Below are 16,532 nucleotides of genomic sequence, written 5' to 3'. Positions count from 1 at the left end.
CTTACAATTAAAATGTGAGCGCAGTCTTTACAGTTCAATAATACAAAATCTTTGCGTGTTCCACACACATTCTTTGAAACTTACAATCAAAATGTCTGCGCGCTCTGCACGCTTTCTTTACACTTACAATCAAAGTTTCAAACAATGAATAATTTGCCTTGAATCTGTGTGGGTGGAAGGGGGGTCATAAAAAATTTCAACCCAAGGTAGGGGGGTCATAAAAAATTTAGCCCACGATAGGGGGATCATTAAAATTGACTCCGGTCTCCGACATATTCGTGACCCCACCTTCCGAAGAAAATGAGACCCCCTAAATAATAAACCATCTTGTTCAGACGGTTTGTTAAAAATCTCGGATTTTGACAAAACTACAGCACGTAAAGTTTTGATTTTTGCAGAGTATCTTAGTTTACTAAAGTGCATTACAGTCGTGTAAGAAAAAGAATTTAAAACAATTTGGAGGGTCAGTGCCCTCCTCAGCAAATGTTACAATATGGCTTTATAACCATGTGTGATTTGCATATAAGAATAGTTTTCACTACCCACAATGTCTCCTTTTAATTTCGAGCCAATTAACAAATGAGGCATGTAAAACGAAGAAAATTGCTATTTCATTCCAGTGCCTGACTGCCTGTATTAGCTCACCGATCGTATTATTATCATGAATATTGGCGTAGCTTCACGCAGCTGGGACAAACAATACCAATACCCGTATTTAAAAAAAAAAGGGGTTAGGGTTAGGGTCTCTTCTGCGCAAAAAGCTAATTTGTCACAAAAAATTGGGGTAAAAAAGTGCATTTTGGGGATTTTGACAAAAACTAAAGATTAAAACAAAATCTGACGTCACCATGGGATTCCTAGACTCATTTCCTTTCCAAAATAGTTAAATAGTTATATAATATATACTTTGGACATCAAATTCAGAAATAATATATGCTCAAAAAGGTCCATGTTCTCTCCCATTACTCTGACCTTAAAAGGGGTAGTGAATCGAAAGGGGGCAAACTATTTGAGATCATTTTTATTGGAATACTTTATTTTTGACCCTTGTGTGGACAAAAATACTGCCCCCCCCATTGTGACATGAATATGAAAGTGATCAACGTATCTGTGCCTACCGGAGTACGACACTAGGGGTTTATCGGTGGCAATTTTTGACGAAAAAGGGGGTCATTCATTATGTGTGGAACGCTAAAAATTGTTGAAAATTGATGAAAAAAGGGGTCATTGAGTGGCAGATTTACTGAACATAAGGGGGTCTATTTGACAGCCACATGAGGACACAGGGACAAATGGTTTCCATGTGGAAATGCGAGGAAAAAACAGCCACTTGCTTTGTGAACAACTTTTTTTCTGTTTCTTTGCATGATTTAAAAAAATGTGCAAAAACAGACACTTTTGGGCAGGTTATCAATTTTGAGGTTTTTACATATCTTAAATATAAAGATATTTTGCTCCACAATGCTGTTTTCCCCAATGAAATCAGACATTCCTAAGCGAAGATATTGAGTTCGTAAGTAATGGTATTATAAAATTTGAAACTGAGATATCCGCCTTTAAAAATATTATTGAAAATGTTGAGAGTAGGAATGATCTTGAAAAATGGCTGAAAAATTACAAGATGCCAGTTATATTCCAGTCTGAAACTATCAGATAATATTTTAAACATTATTTGCATCACAAATTTGCAAAAAAAACCCCGAAATTGTGAAAAAATCACCCCGGGCAGATTTTTGGCTATTTCTCCATTTACGATCATGCCCAAAAGTGTCTGCTTTCAATATACCACATCACAAATATTTCAATTGTTTTGAATGATAATTTTCTAAATATTTTTCCTTTCATAGATGGCGTGTGTATCAGGGAGCCCCAAGAGACTCAAGAGAGCATACGTCAGTAATGGCTCTGGCATTTTAACCAACTTGGTCAACCTCATTAGTGATGAGGAAACTGCTGATGTGAAATTAGTCCAAGGTGATTGCATCATCCCTGCTCACAAATTCCCCTCATGGCATCCAGTTCATTCTTCAAGAAAATGTTCCTTGGAGACTGGAAAGAGTCTAGGAATGGGATGGTGAAGCTTCATGATATCCCAGAGTGCCAAGCGGTGTTCCCATTATTTCTAGGTTTTCTGTATAGCGGACACACCAGTTTGACAGTGGACAATGTAGTGCATATGTTCATGTTAGCTGATAAGTATGATGTACCATTATTGATGGATCTTTGCGAAGGATTCATGATTGGGGTTGTAGATGAAGGAGACTTAAACTGTGCCCTTGATTGGCTTCCATTTGCTTCTCTGTTCTCACTGTATGGCATGAAAGCAAGTTGCACATCCTTGATTGCATGCAATATTGAAGCTGCTGCAGAACTCGCGAGCTGGATTTTGGTCCCCATTGAACTGTTGGTTGCAATCTTACAATCCGACCTGTTGATAGTAAGAGATGAGTTTGAGCTTTTTTCTGTAGTTGAGACACGACTGCTTGCAGAAGATTCGCTTTATGTTACAGCAAGCACCAGGTTGATCATGAAGCATATCAATTTTAAGTTGATGACAACCGCACAGTTGCTTCAGGTTGAGAAGTCCAAGATAGTAACTAAAGCTGGTATTGATGCTATCAAGACGGACTTGATGGAAGCCTTCCGGCATAATGCTCTCTCCTCCAACAACCTGGAAGATGATGATGATGTTGCTGCTATTAGCGATCAGGAAAGCAGATGGTATGGCCAAGCATTGAATCTCCAGTCTAAGTTTACAGATGGTATTGCTCCGATACACATTGCAACAAGTAGTACAGGCAGAGGCATTCAGCAGCCACAAAGGTGGATCCTAAGACTGCAGAAGAATAATTCTCCATGTTTTCCACACAAGTTATCAGCTGAGATAGTTGCTTCCAAGGAGACAGACTTTGTCAACTCATCATCACATTCAAAGGTGGACAGGTACCGGTTACAGGCAAAGTTCGCCATCTGTAACACTGATGGAGTCGTCTATTGGACACAGAAGGCAATGCTTGAAGAAGTCAAAATCCCAGATGGATTGGATGATCCACTGGCATCTTTGGAGCTAATCTGTGACAATAAGTCATCTGTGTTTACATGCAAGTGTTCTGCTATGCCACAGAAGGTCTACTACTCTGTAAAGCTTGTCAAGTTGTAAAACACCGATACACACTTACATGTAGTAACACTGTCTTAGCAAGACACTGCTCCATCATTTTGCCTTTGAACAGGGCAGTTTGGATATTTAACTCAACCTGTTTTGTTTTCTTGGCCCAAGGATGATTTTGTAACATTTGTTAATGAAGATTTTGTTACTCTTTAGAAAATGTTTTGATAAAAGTTTACATGAATGTATGTAGTATGGGGGCGTAGCAAGCGTGAGGGTGGACAAAGTCCAGGGGCCTGAGCAAAAGCAAAAATAAATAAAGGGCTGATATAGGAGATGTTAAGGTGAAAGCCCCACATTTGGTTCAAGTTCCTTGGGGAATTAGTCAAGGTTAAAATTTATCCATGTAAATTCTGTTGTCTGTCATATAACAGGTTTATTGTCAGTTCTTCTGTGGAGAATTAGCCAGACAGGGCTTCCTGTTTAAAAGGACCCGCACTGCTCCTTGCCGATACCAAGGCTCTTGCTACACCCCTGGGCAGTATGTTTTAGTGTACACTATCTGTAAAGGTTTAAATTAAGGAAACAGCTTTTTCAAACTTGAGATTTAAATTGCAAATCTCAAATTGCAAGCACACACCTTTAAAAAGATGCACACGCTGTTTCCACATCATTGCCAAGCCACTGGTGAAAAATGGTATACCATTTAGTATAAGCTTTCCAACAACAACAATTTTGTATGTTATATAAAGGGTTTATTAATGGTATAAAACGTTTTAATATCATTCAAACATATTGTTGAAAACTTGCTGCAAGGCATTCTAACATAATGTTATTTAAGTTTTGACAAAATATTTTGCACACTATATATTTATGAAATAACGGGTAATGCCAATCTTTTACATTCATGTGTTTGAGGCATCAGTAAGAATGGATGTTTTTACTGCCCAGGACACATTACAGGGTGTCTGAAAGAAATTAAGAATGTTACATCAGAAAATTGAAATATTGAGTATTTAATGCCACAATAAAACAGAATGGAATTTCATACATATGCCGTATCTAACAGCGCGCGTGATTGGTCAAGGTCTGGGCATAAACAACATTAATACCCGCCGTGGTTGATTTCACACTTTGAAATACTAAAAAAATACAATTTCCGATGGTACAATTCTTGGAGATACCCTGTATTTTGGCGTCTTAGTCAGTGGTTTTGGTTTAGCTTGTAAGCGTTAAATTTGATTGGTTCCCAGATGCGATCATGACAAAATAGAGGATAGTGGTCCCGTCATCGTGGAACATGCTTGTGTAAAGCGTAATATGCAAATGTGATCACAGTACACGCAATTGAACTTTTACACAAGTTTTGTTAATTTTAGAATAATGGGAGTTTTCATGATGGTAACTTAATATTTGTTAAATGTGACACGATCTGGTCCATGGGGGCCAAAGGCGGCACATTTGAAACTGAGAGAAAGGTAAAAATATGCAGTTAAAAAACAATAAGACATAAGAAAATAGACATCTAAAAACTTCATAACTTTTGAACCAGGTATGCTAGACATTTGGTGTTTTCAGTAAATGATAGCCTATTGTATGTATAATGTAATAATTACAGTAACTCAATTAAAAAAAATGCCTCCTTTGGCCCCCATGGACCAGATCGTGTCACAAATAAGATAACTAGTCTTTAATCATTTAAAAAAAAAAAATTTAAATGACTAATGAGAGTAACTGATAGGAATTTAGATATATGTGACGTCCTCACAGCACCTAAAATAAAACAGCGCCCAAATGGCAAAGTTATTTTATATCACTCATACATAAATCCTTATTAGTTCATTGGTTGATTGAAATTCCATATTTGTGTACATTGTTTGTATCCACAGGATGGAGTGTCCTTGAATGTGGCGAGGTACCATAAAAGTGCGGGTTTAGCAGTAAAAGTGAGGCTTTTTAGCAGTAAAAGAGAAATACCAGCATGGAGAAATGGTACTACTTTTGCAGTTATTTCAACAAAGTTTTAAAAAGTCCCGTTTCAAAATTATGGTTTCCCTTCCATTACTGGCTCCTGTTTCACAATATTAAACATTCAAATCCTACTAGTGGTAACAAAATCAGAATTCTATCTGAAAAAATCTAAGGATATGAACAAGCATGCATGGGTACCAGACTTAATGCAAGGACCTCCACACTGTTGCCCCATATACAGTGCAAACATAGAGCTGTTGTTTTTTAACATTATTTTATTTTCTTCCGAGCAAAGAGTACATGATATTTAAGATACTGCAAGTGTTATAATAAAGTTTTAAAACATTATTTATTTCTCTGATGGCAAATGAAGTTTATTTTTGAACTACTTTTAATGGAGAGACTATGTTTTTCTCAAACTGATTGCCCCCCCCTACTTTTTGATATATGGCTCAACAGTTCAGTGACATTGAGACACACATGATTAATAAATAAAAAAAAACCTCTGGGCAATGTTTCATTGATGAATTCACAATAATTGAAAGGGTACAAAAATGGAATATACCCTTCAGCAAAATACTTATATACAAGCGTGTGTATAGGATCTTGTGCAAAATAATACACGCCAAGTAGCTAGCAGTACGCCTAATTTGTAAAAGGAAATCTGCAAAATATTTTAATGAAGTATACAATTGGTGATACTTCAAACTGTCACATGCATGGATGTGCTAACCATTCTGTGACTCTCTGGGGTCCCCTCCCCAACCCTGTGGCACTGCTCCTGTGTAAGAGTTATCTAATACTCACAAATCCAGCAGATGTGATCAATACTAAAGCTATAGGGGTGGTTTGCACCAGAGAAGATAGCTTACACTTCCCATAATGCATTTCTTCCATTTCAATTTTCTGTACCGATTTGCGAAATGTACCTCAATGAACGTACATGTAGTACATCCAGACCTTGCAAACTATGTTGATTTCTTGACTATCAACCCATAGCCATTCTATTAACATGAAAACAAAGGGAACCTGTACAAATAGTACATGTAGTGTCATTTGATGTAATGAGGTCGATGCATCATGTTGCAAAGGATTCTGGGAAGGGTAAGATATCTTCTCTGGATGTATACCCTGAGCATTGATAGAAATTAGTTTGCCGCAATGTTTATTCCCTAAGAATTTGTGTACAATTTTGTCAACTTCAATGTTGTAATAAGCAAATCCTGGAGTGTTGGATCCATCAAACAGAGAGAAGACACATGTCTGTATTCAATTCTGGTAAAACTGTGGATCATACCCCAGAATTTATGAATAAAATATTGAAGTTGAAACAAATTAACACACAAAACCAATGGGTGATGTCACAATCATGGTCAATCTTGGGAAAGATATATTACAAAGATCCCACAATGTTAAATAGAGACACACAACCTGCCTACTAAGATCTCAGCACCTCTGCTGAAGTGAGTGCACCATTCCCATTGCAGTATGATACATGTTAATCCCATTCTGGTCTCCCTCCTTTATTTGACTGTCCTTGATTTCTTGGTCTGTTGTATGAGTCTGTCTGCTGTCTATCCCTGCCGCCACTGTGTCCTTGATGTCCATCTTGATATCTGTCTCTATTTTGTCCATAGTGACCACCCTCATTGCCGCTCCTGTCTTGGTATCCTCTATCTCCATGTCCCCCACTATGTCCACCCCAACCGCCTCTACCACCGCTATCATACCTTCTGTTATCTCTATACCCTCCGCCACTGCCACCTCCCCCTCCCCAACCACCCCCTCTATTCCTATCCCAGCCTCCACTTCTTCTGTCGTATCCCCCTTGTCGATTCCAATTGTCTCTGTCATCATAACTACGCTTCTGACCTCTTTGCCAGCCACCACCTCCTCCACGTTGGCTGCAAGAAAGAAGGCAAACAAGTGTTAGTATCATGAACAAAATCAATAGATTTACTTTCAAGAGGGCACTCTGGGTCTTTTTTTTTAATTTATCAGTGAAGTTGATTTTAGGTAAATAGGCATGTTGTGTACAAAAAAGTTGAGGGCCCTTGGATATTTTAAAGGCATTTGACTGAAGGGAACACCTTATTTCGAGCCCAGATTTGCAAGTGTCCAGGGGCAGTATTCATTCATTCAATCATTTAGGTGAAATACATGTAGGTAAAATAGCTCCGCATATACTGTATTTTTACTGTTATCCAGAATAAAGGTACTGTTTTGAGAACCAGCCGTGTATCTATTGCCTGATATAACACTGTAAATACCATTATATTAACTCTCTGCACACGGGTGTCGACTGCAGACGACAAGTTTTAAAAAATATAAAAAAATATAAAAAATTCAGAAATGTAAATTTTCATGACCATTTTTGGAATCAGCATGAAAAATGCATTAAAATGAGTACAAACAAGCCTAGCATTGGTTCATTAGTTCTTAAGATAGCTCTTGATATTTTGAGAAAATATTTCAAAACTTGAACTTTTTCCATTGAAGCGCATGGCTAGCATGCAGAGCATTAAGTGGTACAATGAGGCAGAATAATTTCCTTTCGACATTGGGGGATGGGGTTGGAAAAAAATTCTTGAAGTACGGTATATTTAATCCAGCACCTTTTGGTGACAGAACAAGTTAAAAAAGTTTCCCCATATTGGAGCTAAAATGATGGTTAAATATAGTGCAAAAGTGGAACAAATTTGCACTGGGCACAAAAATTGATACTTTTTAGGCTAAAATGGCCATATATGAGGTTAATTTGGTCAGAAACCCACATTATAGTATACAGGCATCAACATTGGGGAGATGATTGCATAGACCATCCCCCCTTATCTATATATTGGGGAAATTTACCCCCCCACGCCTATCACCGACTGCAAAAATACCAGAGCAAAATTTACCAAACATGTAAAGTTCAACTTCCGTGCACATTTATTGTCCTTCTGTGCACAATTGTGACGTGTCATGTCAAAAGGAGACACTTTTGGGCAGGATAGTAAGTGGAGAAATAGCCAAAAATCTGCCTGGGGGTGATATTTTCACAATTTAGGTTTGTTGCGAATTTGTGATGTTATTAATGTTTCAAATATTGTCTGATAGTTTCAGATCGGAATATAACTGGCATTTTGTATTTTTTGAAATTTAATTTTCAAGGTAATTCCTACTCTCAACATTGTCAATAATATTTTTAAAGGCCAATATCTCAATTTCCAATTTTATAATACCATAACTTACGAACTCAATATCTTCGCTTAGGAATGTCCGATTTCACAGTAATTTTGGTAGTTTGCGATTTTGGCCACCTTGGAAATTTTGTCCACTGATAACTAAACACTAAGACAGCACCCGAGTACCGATACAGCAAAACCAAAGTTTCGCATAAATTATATGGGCAGGTTACTTTCAGGCAGGACAGGTTAGTTTTAGGAGCTTTTTGGCTGAATTTTAGGTACAATTACCGAATAGGGTGCAACTTGCTAGACTTGAGTCCAGTCCTCGTTTACGGAGTTTAGGGTTAGGGTTTAGGGTTGGGGTAGGGCAGTCTTGTAATATGACTAGTGGAGTTGCACCCTATTCGGCAATCGCTCCGAATTTTACACACTGCTGATAATTAATTACTCAAGCAGACACTGCCTGTTTACTTGGGACATGGAAGAAAGAGATAAGAGGGACAACCCCCAACCCTAGCCCTAACTTCAATTAGATTTTCGGCTTGACAGAGATTCGGATTGATGGTGTTTCAGGCTGACGGGGAGACCCCACTTGGGATGGTAGTAAGCTTACTTGTCATACTGTCTTGGTCTCCTTATATAGTAGTTCTCAATAATTGGAGGTGGATCTGTATCTTTGCCTATATAGGGCTGATAATAAACATCTTCCTCTGTGAATCTGTCAGCAAACAATGCCTCCAAGTGGGCTAGGTTCTCTTTGTCTTCTGCGCAACATTCTGTGGCTGGCACACTTGTTTGGTCTTCAGATGCATCAGGTGTGGTCATCTTCACTTTAATTATGCATCAAAATCTACAATTAAAAAAAGGGTACAGTATACTTTAAAACAGTCCAATCTTGTGTGCATGAATTGACCCATACATGTATGTTACTTGTTGCAGTCATACATACAAGACCATGAGACATGACATAGAAGTGAGGGTAGACTTGGCTTCAGGGCTGTCAACTTTTTGGACTTGCTTGGCGTGAGACAGAGGCGTACCGGGATTTGCCGACTCCAATGTTCATTTTGAACCATGATTATTTGACTCACAGCCAATGCGTGCGAGTTGACAGCCCTGCTTGGCTTTCCTGGCAATAACTCCACAAAAGGGCGTCGTAGTATTTTTAAGCAGGTGTCAAAACTTGCTTTATTCAATGTGAAAAAATTATACCAATGTATTCTTCTAGTCATAAAGATTTAGAAAAGGTAAAGGGCGCTTGCACAAAAGGTTAAAAGGTTGATAAAAATGACTTGCATTGAGAGTCAGCCAAGTGTGCTGGAGGACAAACAAACTATATCATCCTCTGTGAATCTTTTGGCACCCCATGCTTTGTAAGGAATACTAGCATTCTGTGGGTGATATTTCATTTTCATGTGCTCCAATATCGTTGTTGTGCCTCCAGGGCTAGTGACCAGGGCAAGTGACCCGTGGCATATATGAAACCTGCCTATCCAGTGCAAAAGAATTTTAGGTACCAGTTATGTTCACCCATGTATCCTAAACAAAGACAAATATATCAAAATTAAAACAAGCTGCCAGTACCTGTACCGGTAAGTCTGTATTTGATCCAAACAGGATCGTATTTCGCGTATTTCATACTATAATGCGAAGTTGCGAACGCACAACCTTCATGACATGACATTGGATATGGGATCATTGATTGAGAAATCTCTCTACTATCCATGATGACACGTTACTGTGTGGATAGAAGATAGAGTGTGGAACTATAACTACTTCAGTCATTCAATCATCGCCAATTTTCAAACGTATTATTCTTTGTGAAGTTTAATCAAATTTTATTTTGATGACTTAAGGGGGTACTACACTACACCCCTGGTCAATTTTGTGCCTATTTTTGCATTTTTCTCAAAAATTATAGCGCATTGATATACATGTAGTATATTATAGGCAGTGTCCGATTTACAAATTTTTTCCTACCTGCACTGGTGCATGTAGCCCAAAATTTCTACATGCACAGCAAAAAGTGTGCATGCACCAAAATTAAAGCAAACATAAAATCACATTGAATCACGATCATTGTCAGTTAAGCTTGTAATAATATTCCCGGCTCCACTGTCATTGTCATTTTTATGCCGATCACCCACCGATTTCTTAGCCAAAACACGGATACTGTGGCTTCATCTGTTCTAGAACTAGTCGCCGACGAGGTGCACGATTTCCAGAATGATGCAAGTGTTTTTGAGCTATTTCCTTTTTGCTGGACATTATTATGATTATTTTCCGTGCGTAAACAAATATTTCCCACGGTTTAAATTCGGTTCTTTTTTTTCAATAAAATGAAAATGACAGCTTCTACATGTGCGAGGGTATCGGGAATTGGTGGATTACATCACATTACGCTAGCCCCTCTAAGGGAAGTCATAGTCTCGGACCAGACTGTATGTGGCTATCTCGAATGTTCGTTAGGACCGACAAGTATCAGACCGATGCAAACTGGCTGTGTAGAAGACTAGGGAAGTCAATGAAAAAAAGTGACAGTTCTCACGTGATAGGGGTATCGGGAATTGTCAATTGCGCGATTTGCGCCAGCCCTTCTAATGAAGTCAGGATGTTGCGCTAAAAATAGATTGCGTTTTTCCAAATCGGACTGACTGCTTGTTTACTTTTGTATTGCCTTGTCATATCGCTAGCGCTAAAATCGTACATGCACGCGTGCAGGCAGGTAGTGAAAAGCTGCATGCACAGAGGGAATGTTACATGCACTGGTGCAGGTATGCAGGTGGTAAATCGAACACTGATTATAGGGCAAGGACTACAACTATACTGCACTGAAAATTTTATTTCAGCACAGACAACAGTTGTGGAGTTACAGTCAAAAATAAGGGAAAACCAATATTTGAACAATAAATCAATAGCTACTTGCCCCTATAATATATACATATCTTACTTGTCACCAATGCACTACTTGGTATAGCTTTTGAGAAAAATGCAAAAATAGGCACAAAATGTGCCAGGGGTGTACATGTAGTACCCCCTTAACTGTACAAATGTATGTATCTTCACAGCAAAATTTGCTAACCAACATGTCATTTAAAAGCAACTTTTTCAGGCGCTATACCTGTTGTGATTGGCGTTGTTTACTTCCGAATTTCCATTGCTTTACATGGTGTCATGCCTCACTGATTCTGATGCATTTAGAGATATAGCTCCACGTTCTATCCTCGTATATACATCATCGGTTATCAGTGTCCTGGATTGAGGATAGACTTTGTGATCAATGGGATCATGAATGACCTTCTCCGTTGGATACCTGTTTAACCGGTTACTCGAGAACTCTTCAAATTTGCACACAATAGTTACGTATTTGATGCTAGACTAGAGAACGTTGCTATTGTTTTTCGGTCGGACAGCGGCACCTGCAATTTTTTTGCATTGGAGGTATTTATTCTATTGTTCTGGGTCTGAACTGTTTCCATTCGAAATGTTGATGATGCCAAATTGGACAAAAGAAGCACATGGTTTTTTAATCCCCTATTCATGTTGCGTGAATCACTCTATTGTGGACCATCCTTTTGATACTTGAGTATTTGGAGTCGTGGACAAGCGGAACAGTTTTGACAGGCCTTTTGTCTACCTCTCTGTTTGTAAACAAACGAGGAGGTCGAAATTGTCCTCCTCAGCACCTCCTCGGCGAATACGAAAGTCAGCGTAATAGTACGGCACTATCAATTCATGAATTATTGGAACTGTGCAGTGGTGCAGTACGTGACACCAGTCACCATTTTAAAGCCATAAATGTACGATCTTATAATATGAAATTGGTTAATTTTTTTCAAACCTTTTTTTTTTCATATTTGTAATGTTTACACATGTCCCAACTTGCACCTAAATGAAATCTGCCAAATTTGTTGACTTTGTAGGTTAACAGAGCAAAGTTCAGCACATTCATGTACATACATCTACGCTGATACTGGAACAGGACGGAGAAGGTATACTTGTCCAGGGTGGCAAGGTAACATCACATGTGTTCACATCAAGACAATCGTGCAGACAATATTTACAGTGCAAGTAAAAATCCAACAGCTGGAGAAGCTGGCTCAAAATAAGCTAAGGTGTCATAAAAGTGTAACACACAATTATTTTTCCAGCTCTTTTCTTTTGGTCTCCAACCAGGTTTAAATTATAGTATGCACATATATCGTTCATAATACACTAAAAGAAAGATAAGTTATAGACCATTTACTTCACAAATTTAATTTTCTAGCCCTTGCGTACGTTATATTTGACAGACACAATTTTGATGATTTTCTGCAATCAAATAAAAATTTATAAAGTATTACATAAGGTATTTTGTGGTTATTTAGGTGTAGGGCCTACAGCAACTGATTGTGGAAAAAAATGTGTCCAAATATTACAATAAGGAGGATAAATTGTTATAAATAAAATATGTGTGTCTGTCAAGCCATAACATACGCAAGATGTCTGTCAAATGTAACATACAGAATAATAACTTGGCAAAAACAGTAGTTCAAGATGGGAAATTGAATAAAGATCACATGCAGTTTATAAATCACATGTTTTAAAACACTTTTATAAACTCTAAACTATCATCATAAGGCCGTGTAAAATTAATAATTTGGTTCTCGTCCCTCCCTCCTCAATTTCTGGGATTTGTCAGATTTTTTGATTTTTTATAGATTTTTCAATTTTTTAAGACTTTGGAATGATTTATGAAATCTTCATACATATAAATAAGTTTATTAGAGAACAAGCATCACTTCCAAGTCTTTTTGTGGTACTCTAGGGGGTTTATCCCTCAGAATCTCACATTTGAAAAAAAAAAAAAAAAGGCCTCATCGTTTCCTCGAGCACTGTTGGAAAAAACCGAAAACTACTGACAATGCTAATTTTACATTGAAAAAAAAAAAAAAAAAAAAAAAAAAAAAACCACCTCCCTCCCTCATCAATTCATGAAAATCCTCTGGACGAAAACCAAAACATTAATTTTATACGGCCTAATGTGAACATCAAGTGATTTTTAATTTTTGAAAACGTATTGCGTATGTTACTTTTGACAGACACATACAAATCTTATGTATGTTACTTGCGTACAAATGTTTGACAGACAACACTTAACAATGGATTGTGTCATCAAAAAGCTTCTCCTCACAAAGTGATAGTGCCACAAAGCTAGGTAGAGCTAAATGCTATGTCATGTAGCATAATTAGCTGTATCACCCTAGTTTAGCAGGAATTACAGCACCGTCTTGCGTATGTTACTATTTGACAGACATTTCAAGAAAAATTTTAAAATTGTTATATGTTCAAAAAAGATGGCAGCCACTTACAAATTGATTATAATATGGAGAAATGAAGTTATTTACAATAGATTTACCCTTTAGTTTATGCTTCAAGTCTTTGTTTACAAAAAACTGAGGGACTTCAAAATCAATCAAAAGTTTGACAGACAATAGTAACATACGCAAGGCAAACTTTTAAATCCTTTTTTGATCTGTTAACTTAAGTTATAATTCATAATGCCTCTTTCTGTTTTTTTGATTGGTTTACTGCACCATTTTGAGTCTTGTGAAACATGGTGAGCCTGGCAACGCATCTTCTTTGCAGTAAGGTTGGCCATTCAAGTTTCTCTCGCATTGATGTGACGCTTGCTGTCCTGTCGTAATTCCCCATTACAAATCGCACTGCCTTTCTCTGGATCTTTTCCACTTGTTCAATATGCTTCTGCTGGTAAGGGTCCCAAACAGTCTGCACATATTTAAGACTTGGTCTTACGAGGGACAGGTAAGCTTGGCGCTTGATCTTTGTTGTACATTTGCTGAGGTTCCTCCTAACCATGTTCAGGTTTCTGTTAGCCTAAGTTGTCACAACTTTCTGGATGTGTTGTCCCCAATTGAGATCTTTAGTCAGCTCTATTGTAAATCATAATTTAAAAATTATGATAATATGTCCTCCCTAGACCGAATATTCAGTCGATTATACATACTATAAAATCGACTGAAGTGTTCCTACTGCGTTTGGGCATGGTGTTATTGATGTCACTTTTGAGTTTAATTTGTCTCACCTGCATATATGAGCTCTCCAAATTGTTGCTTGTATACAGTACAAGGTTTGGGTGTGCAATCGACGTAAAAAGCTGTTCTGCATTCGTTAAAAAAACCAATTTGTAGTCACGTCTTGAGCACAATCTCGTCGTGTCTTGCCTGTTTATTTTTAAATGCAAAATGGCTGGCCCTAAAGGTTAATTGATTGAGTTGACCTCATACGTAATGCATATTGATCATCCATTTCTCAAATAGGGTGTTTTCTATCACATTGATGGACGTGCTGAACATACGCGGTGGAATTTCCCTAGAATTTCCCTCAAGAAATAATGGAATGAACCATATCCTTTGCAAGATGACACAGGTCATACCGGGTCAACCATGATCAATTTTGACAGGACAACGTGGGTATGGAACTCTCCAACTGACTCGCAAGAAAGGGCCAAGAAATTTCACTTTTTTCAGTGCACATCGAGAAACCTGAAGTACGGTATTGCAATAGAGTGAGAAGTAAGTGGTTATCACCTATAGGTTCACAAAGGGAATTTTAGACGGTCATAAAAGGGTGAAAATAACGTGTAAAACAGCGGATGTAAATACCGACATCCTTCTCAAATCTAAAACATAGCGTAATAGTACGGCACTATGTCCTCCCTAGAACTGTGTGTTAAATGGCCTAAATAACCAGTGGGGTTTCTTACACTTTACCTTGTTATATCAACCTAAAATGGACAGCAACCCTTCCCGTCAGTTATTACTTATAAATATTATTTCAACATTTTGAATAAAGAATTTAAATATATGTAACAAACAAAATTAAAATTTGACGGATATCCATGTATCGTACAAAAAAAATGTACATTACTTAGGCTTTAACTCTATTATTTTGACAGAATCTGGCGGTTTCTTGTGTTGAATTATGGTCGCAAACAAGACTAAGAAGCTTTTATATTCTACAGATGATTTTTACCTGATGAAAATACAGATTTTCCGTAGTATCAAGGTCAAAATTCTCTACTGATCTGTTGAAAGTATCGGCTGCATGCAAGGTTACAGGCTTTGTTTAGTTATACTCGCTTATTTGATCTTATTTGGACACGATATAGTATCTTCCTTACGGGCGCACAGCACCAATAAAGTACTATGATACCAGGCCCTGATAGAATCCTAAACATAATAATAGGCCTACATATTATACAGGGTGTAACAATAAAATTGATACAATTGCTTTTTTGACTTCTCAGGAAAAAAATAAAACAGTTATGGCACAAATGTTATGCAATACAAGTAGTAAATGTCTTGGCTATAAGAAGGGGGTAGGCCTATAGTTGGTTTCTTTACTTTACTTACCTTGCTTTGTCTTTTGTTTCAAAATGTTTGTATGGGAGGTATGATATCAATCCCTTTAAGTTTATATCAGTGAATCCCCGCCACAACGAGAATTTACAATTTAGTCACACCTATGCTCGCACAGATGGTTTTAAATTCACTGTTTTCAACAGATTTCCTGCTTTTTTTGATCAACTTCCTCAAGATCTCCGTAATCAACTTTTCAGTTTAAATGGGTTTTTAACAAATTCCAAAGAGCACTTCAAAAATCTCAGCTGGAATTGATTTTTATAGAGTGTTTCTTATGTAATATGTTTAGTACATTTATTTACCCCACTCTAGTTCATGGGGAGAAATCCTGTCTCCCTCGGTGTGATTTTTGTTTTGCTGTGTTGTTTTTGCAGATTTTTTAGGTTTAGCCACTTTGAAAGTGACTTTTGTTACTCTTGGCTATCCCTGCCAGAGGCTCTGTGTCTTGTTCTCCGAGGGAGTCTTGTGATTCCTCATCATGGACTGGAGTCTTGCCTTTTAATAACTCCTATATGAAAATAACTCATGTTAATTGCTGGTCAATTGAAAGTGTTATATACTTTTAATATTGTGCAATCATTGTAGGCCTATGTGTTTTACTGTATGTTTAATGTTTTTCTTCTGGCAAATAAAATGAAATGAAATGAAATGAAAAAAAAAATTGGGTTCAAAAGCTATATCGTCCAGAAAAATAATAATGTAATATGCAAAATTGATGCCAAAACCGTACATGGTATCAGGGTGCGGTTTTTTTGCACACATATGTATACAAAGTTCTTTCAATTGATAACAAAAAATACACAAAAGTAATTAATTATGCAAATTAGCTAATTACAGCTAATTATGTATTCATGATAT

The 16,532-nt window shown here is 37.4% G+C and overlaps 1 protein-coding gene across 1 annotated transcript; it reads right to left on the bottom strand.

Annotated features, from left to right (window-relative positions):
• Positions 1-5,673: 5,673 nt before the first annotated feature.
• On the bottom strand, positions 5,674-15,395 carry LOC140141936 (uncharacterized). The gene is made up of 3 exons (XM_072163819.1): positions 15,286-15,395; positions 8,864-9,100; positions 5,674-6,984 (listed from the first exon to the last, which is right to left on the bottom strand). Exons 2-3 carry the CDS (start codon positions 9,073-9,075, stop codon positions 6,579-6,581), a joined length of 618 nt encoding a protein of 205 aa, XP_072019920.1. The 5' UTR covers positions 9,076-9,100; positions 15,286-15,395; the 3' UTR covers positions 5,674-6,578.
• Between the last annotated feature and the right edge of the window lie 1,137 nt (positions 15,396-16,532).

The sequence above is a fragment of the Amphiura filiformis genome, chromosome 20 (assembly GCF_039555335.1).
Source record: "Amphiura filiformis chromosome 20, Afil_fr2py, whole genome shotgun sequence".
In the NCBI taxonomy this organism is placed as follows: domain Eukaryota; kingdom Metazoa; phylum Echinodermata; class Ophiuroidea; order Amphilepidida; family Amphiuridae; genus Amphiura; species Amphiura filiformis.
Note: the sequence above shows the minus strand (reverse complement) of the source record. Positions and strands in the feature narration are given on the sequence as shown.

What these genes read in the sequence shown, in the direction of transcription:
- LOC140141936 (XM_072163819.1), bottom strand. Translation starts at nt 9,075, where the DNA reads ATGACCACACCTGATGCATCTGAAGACCAAACAAGTGTGCCAGCCACA. An exon ending in AGACCAAGACAGTATGACAA is followed by an intron (nt 6,985 to 8,863) that starts GTAAGCTTACTA and finishes TCTTTCTTGCAG; the next exon opens with CCAACGTGGAGGAGGTGGTG.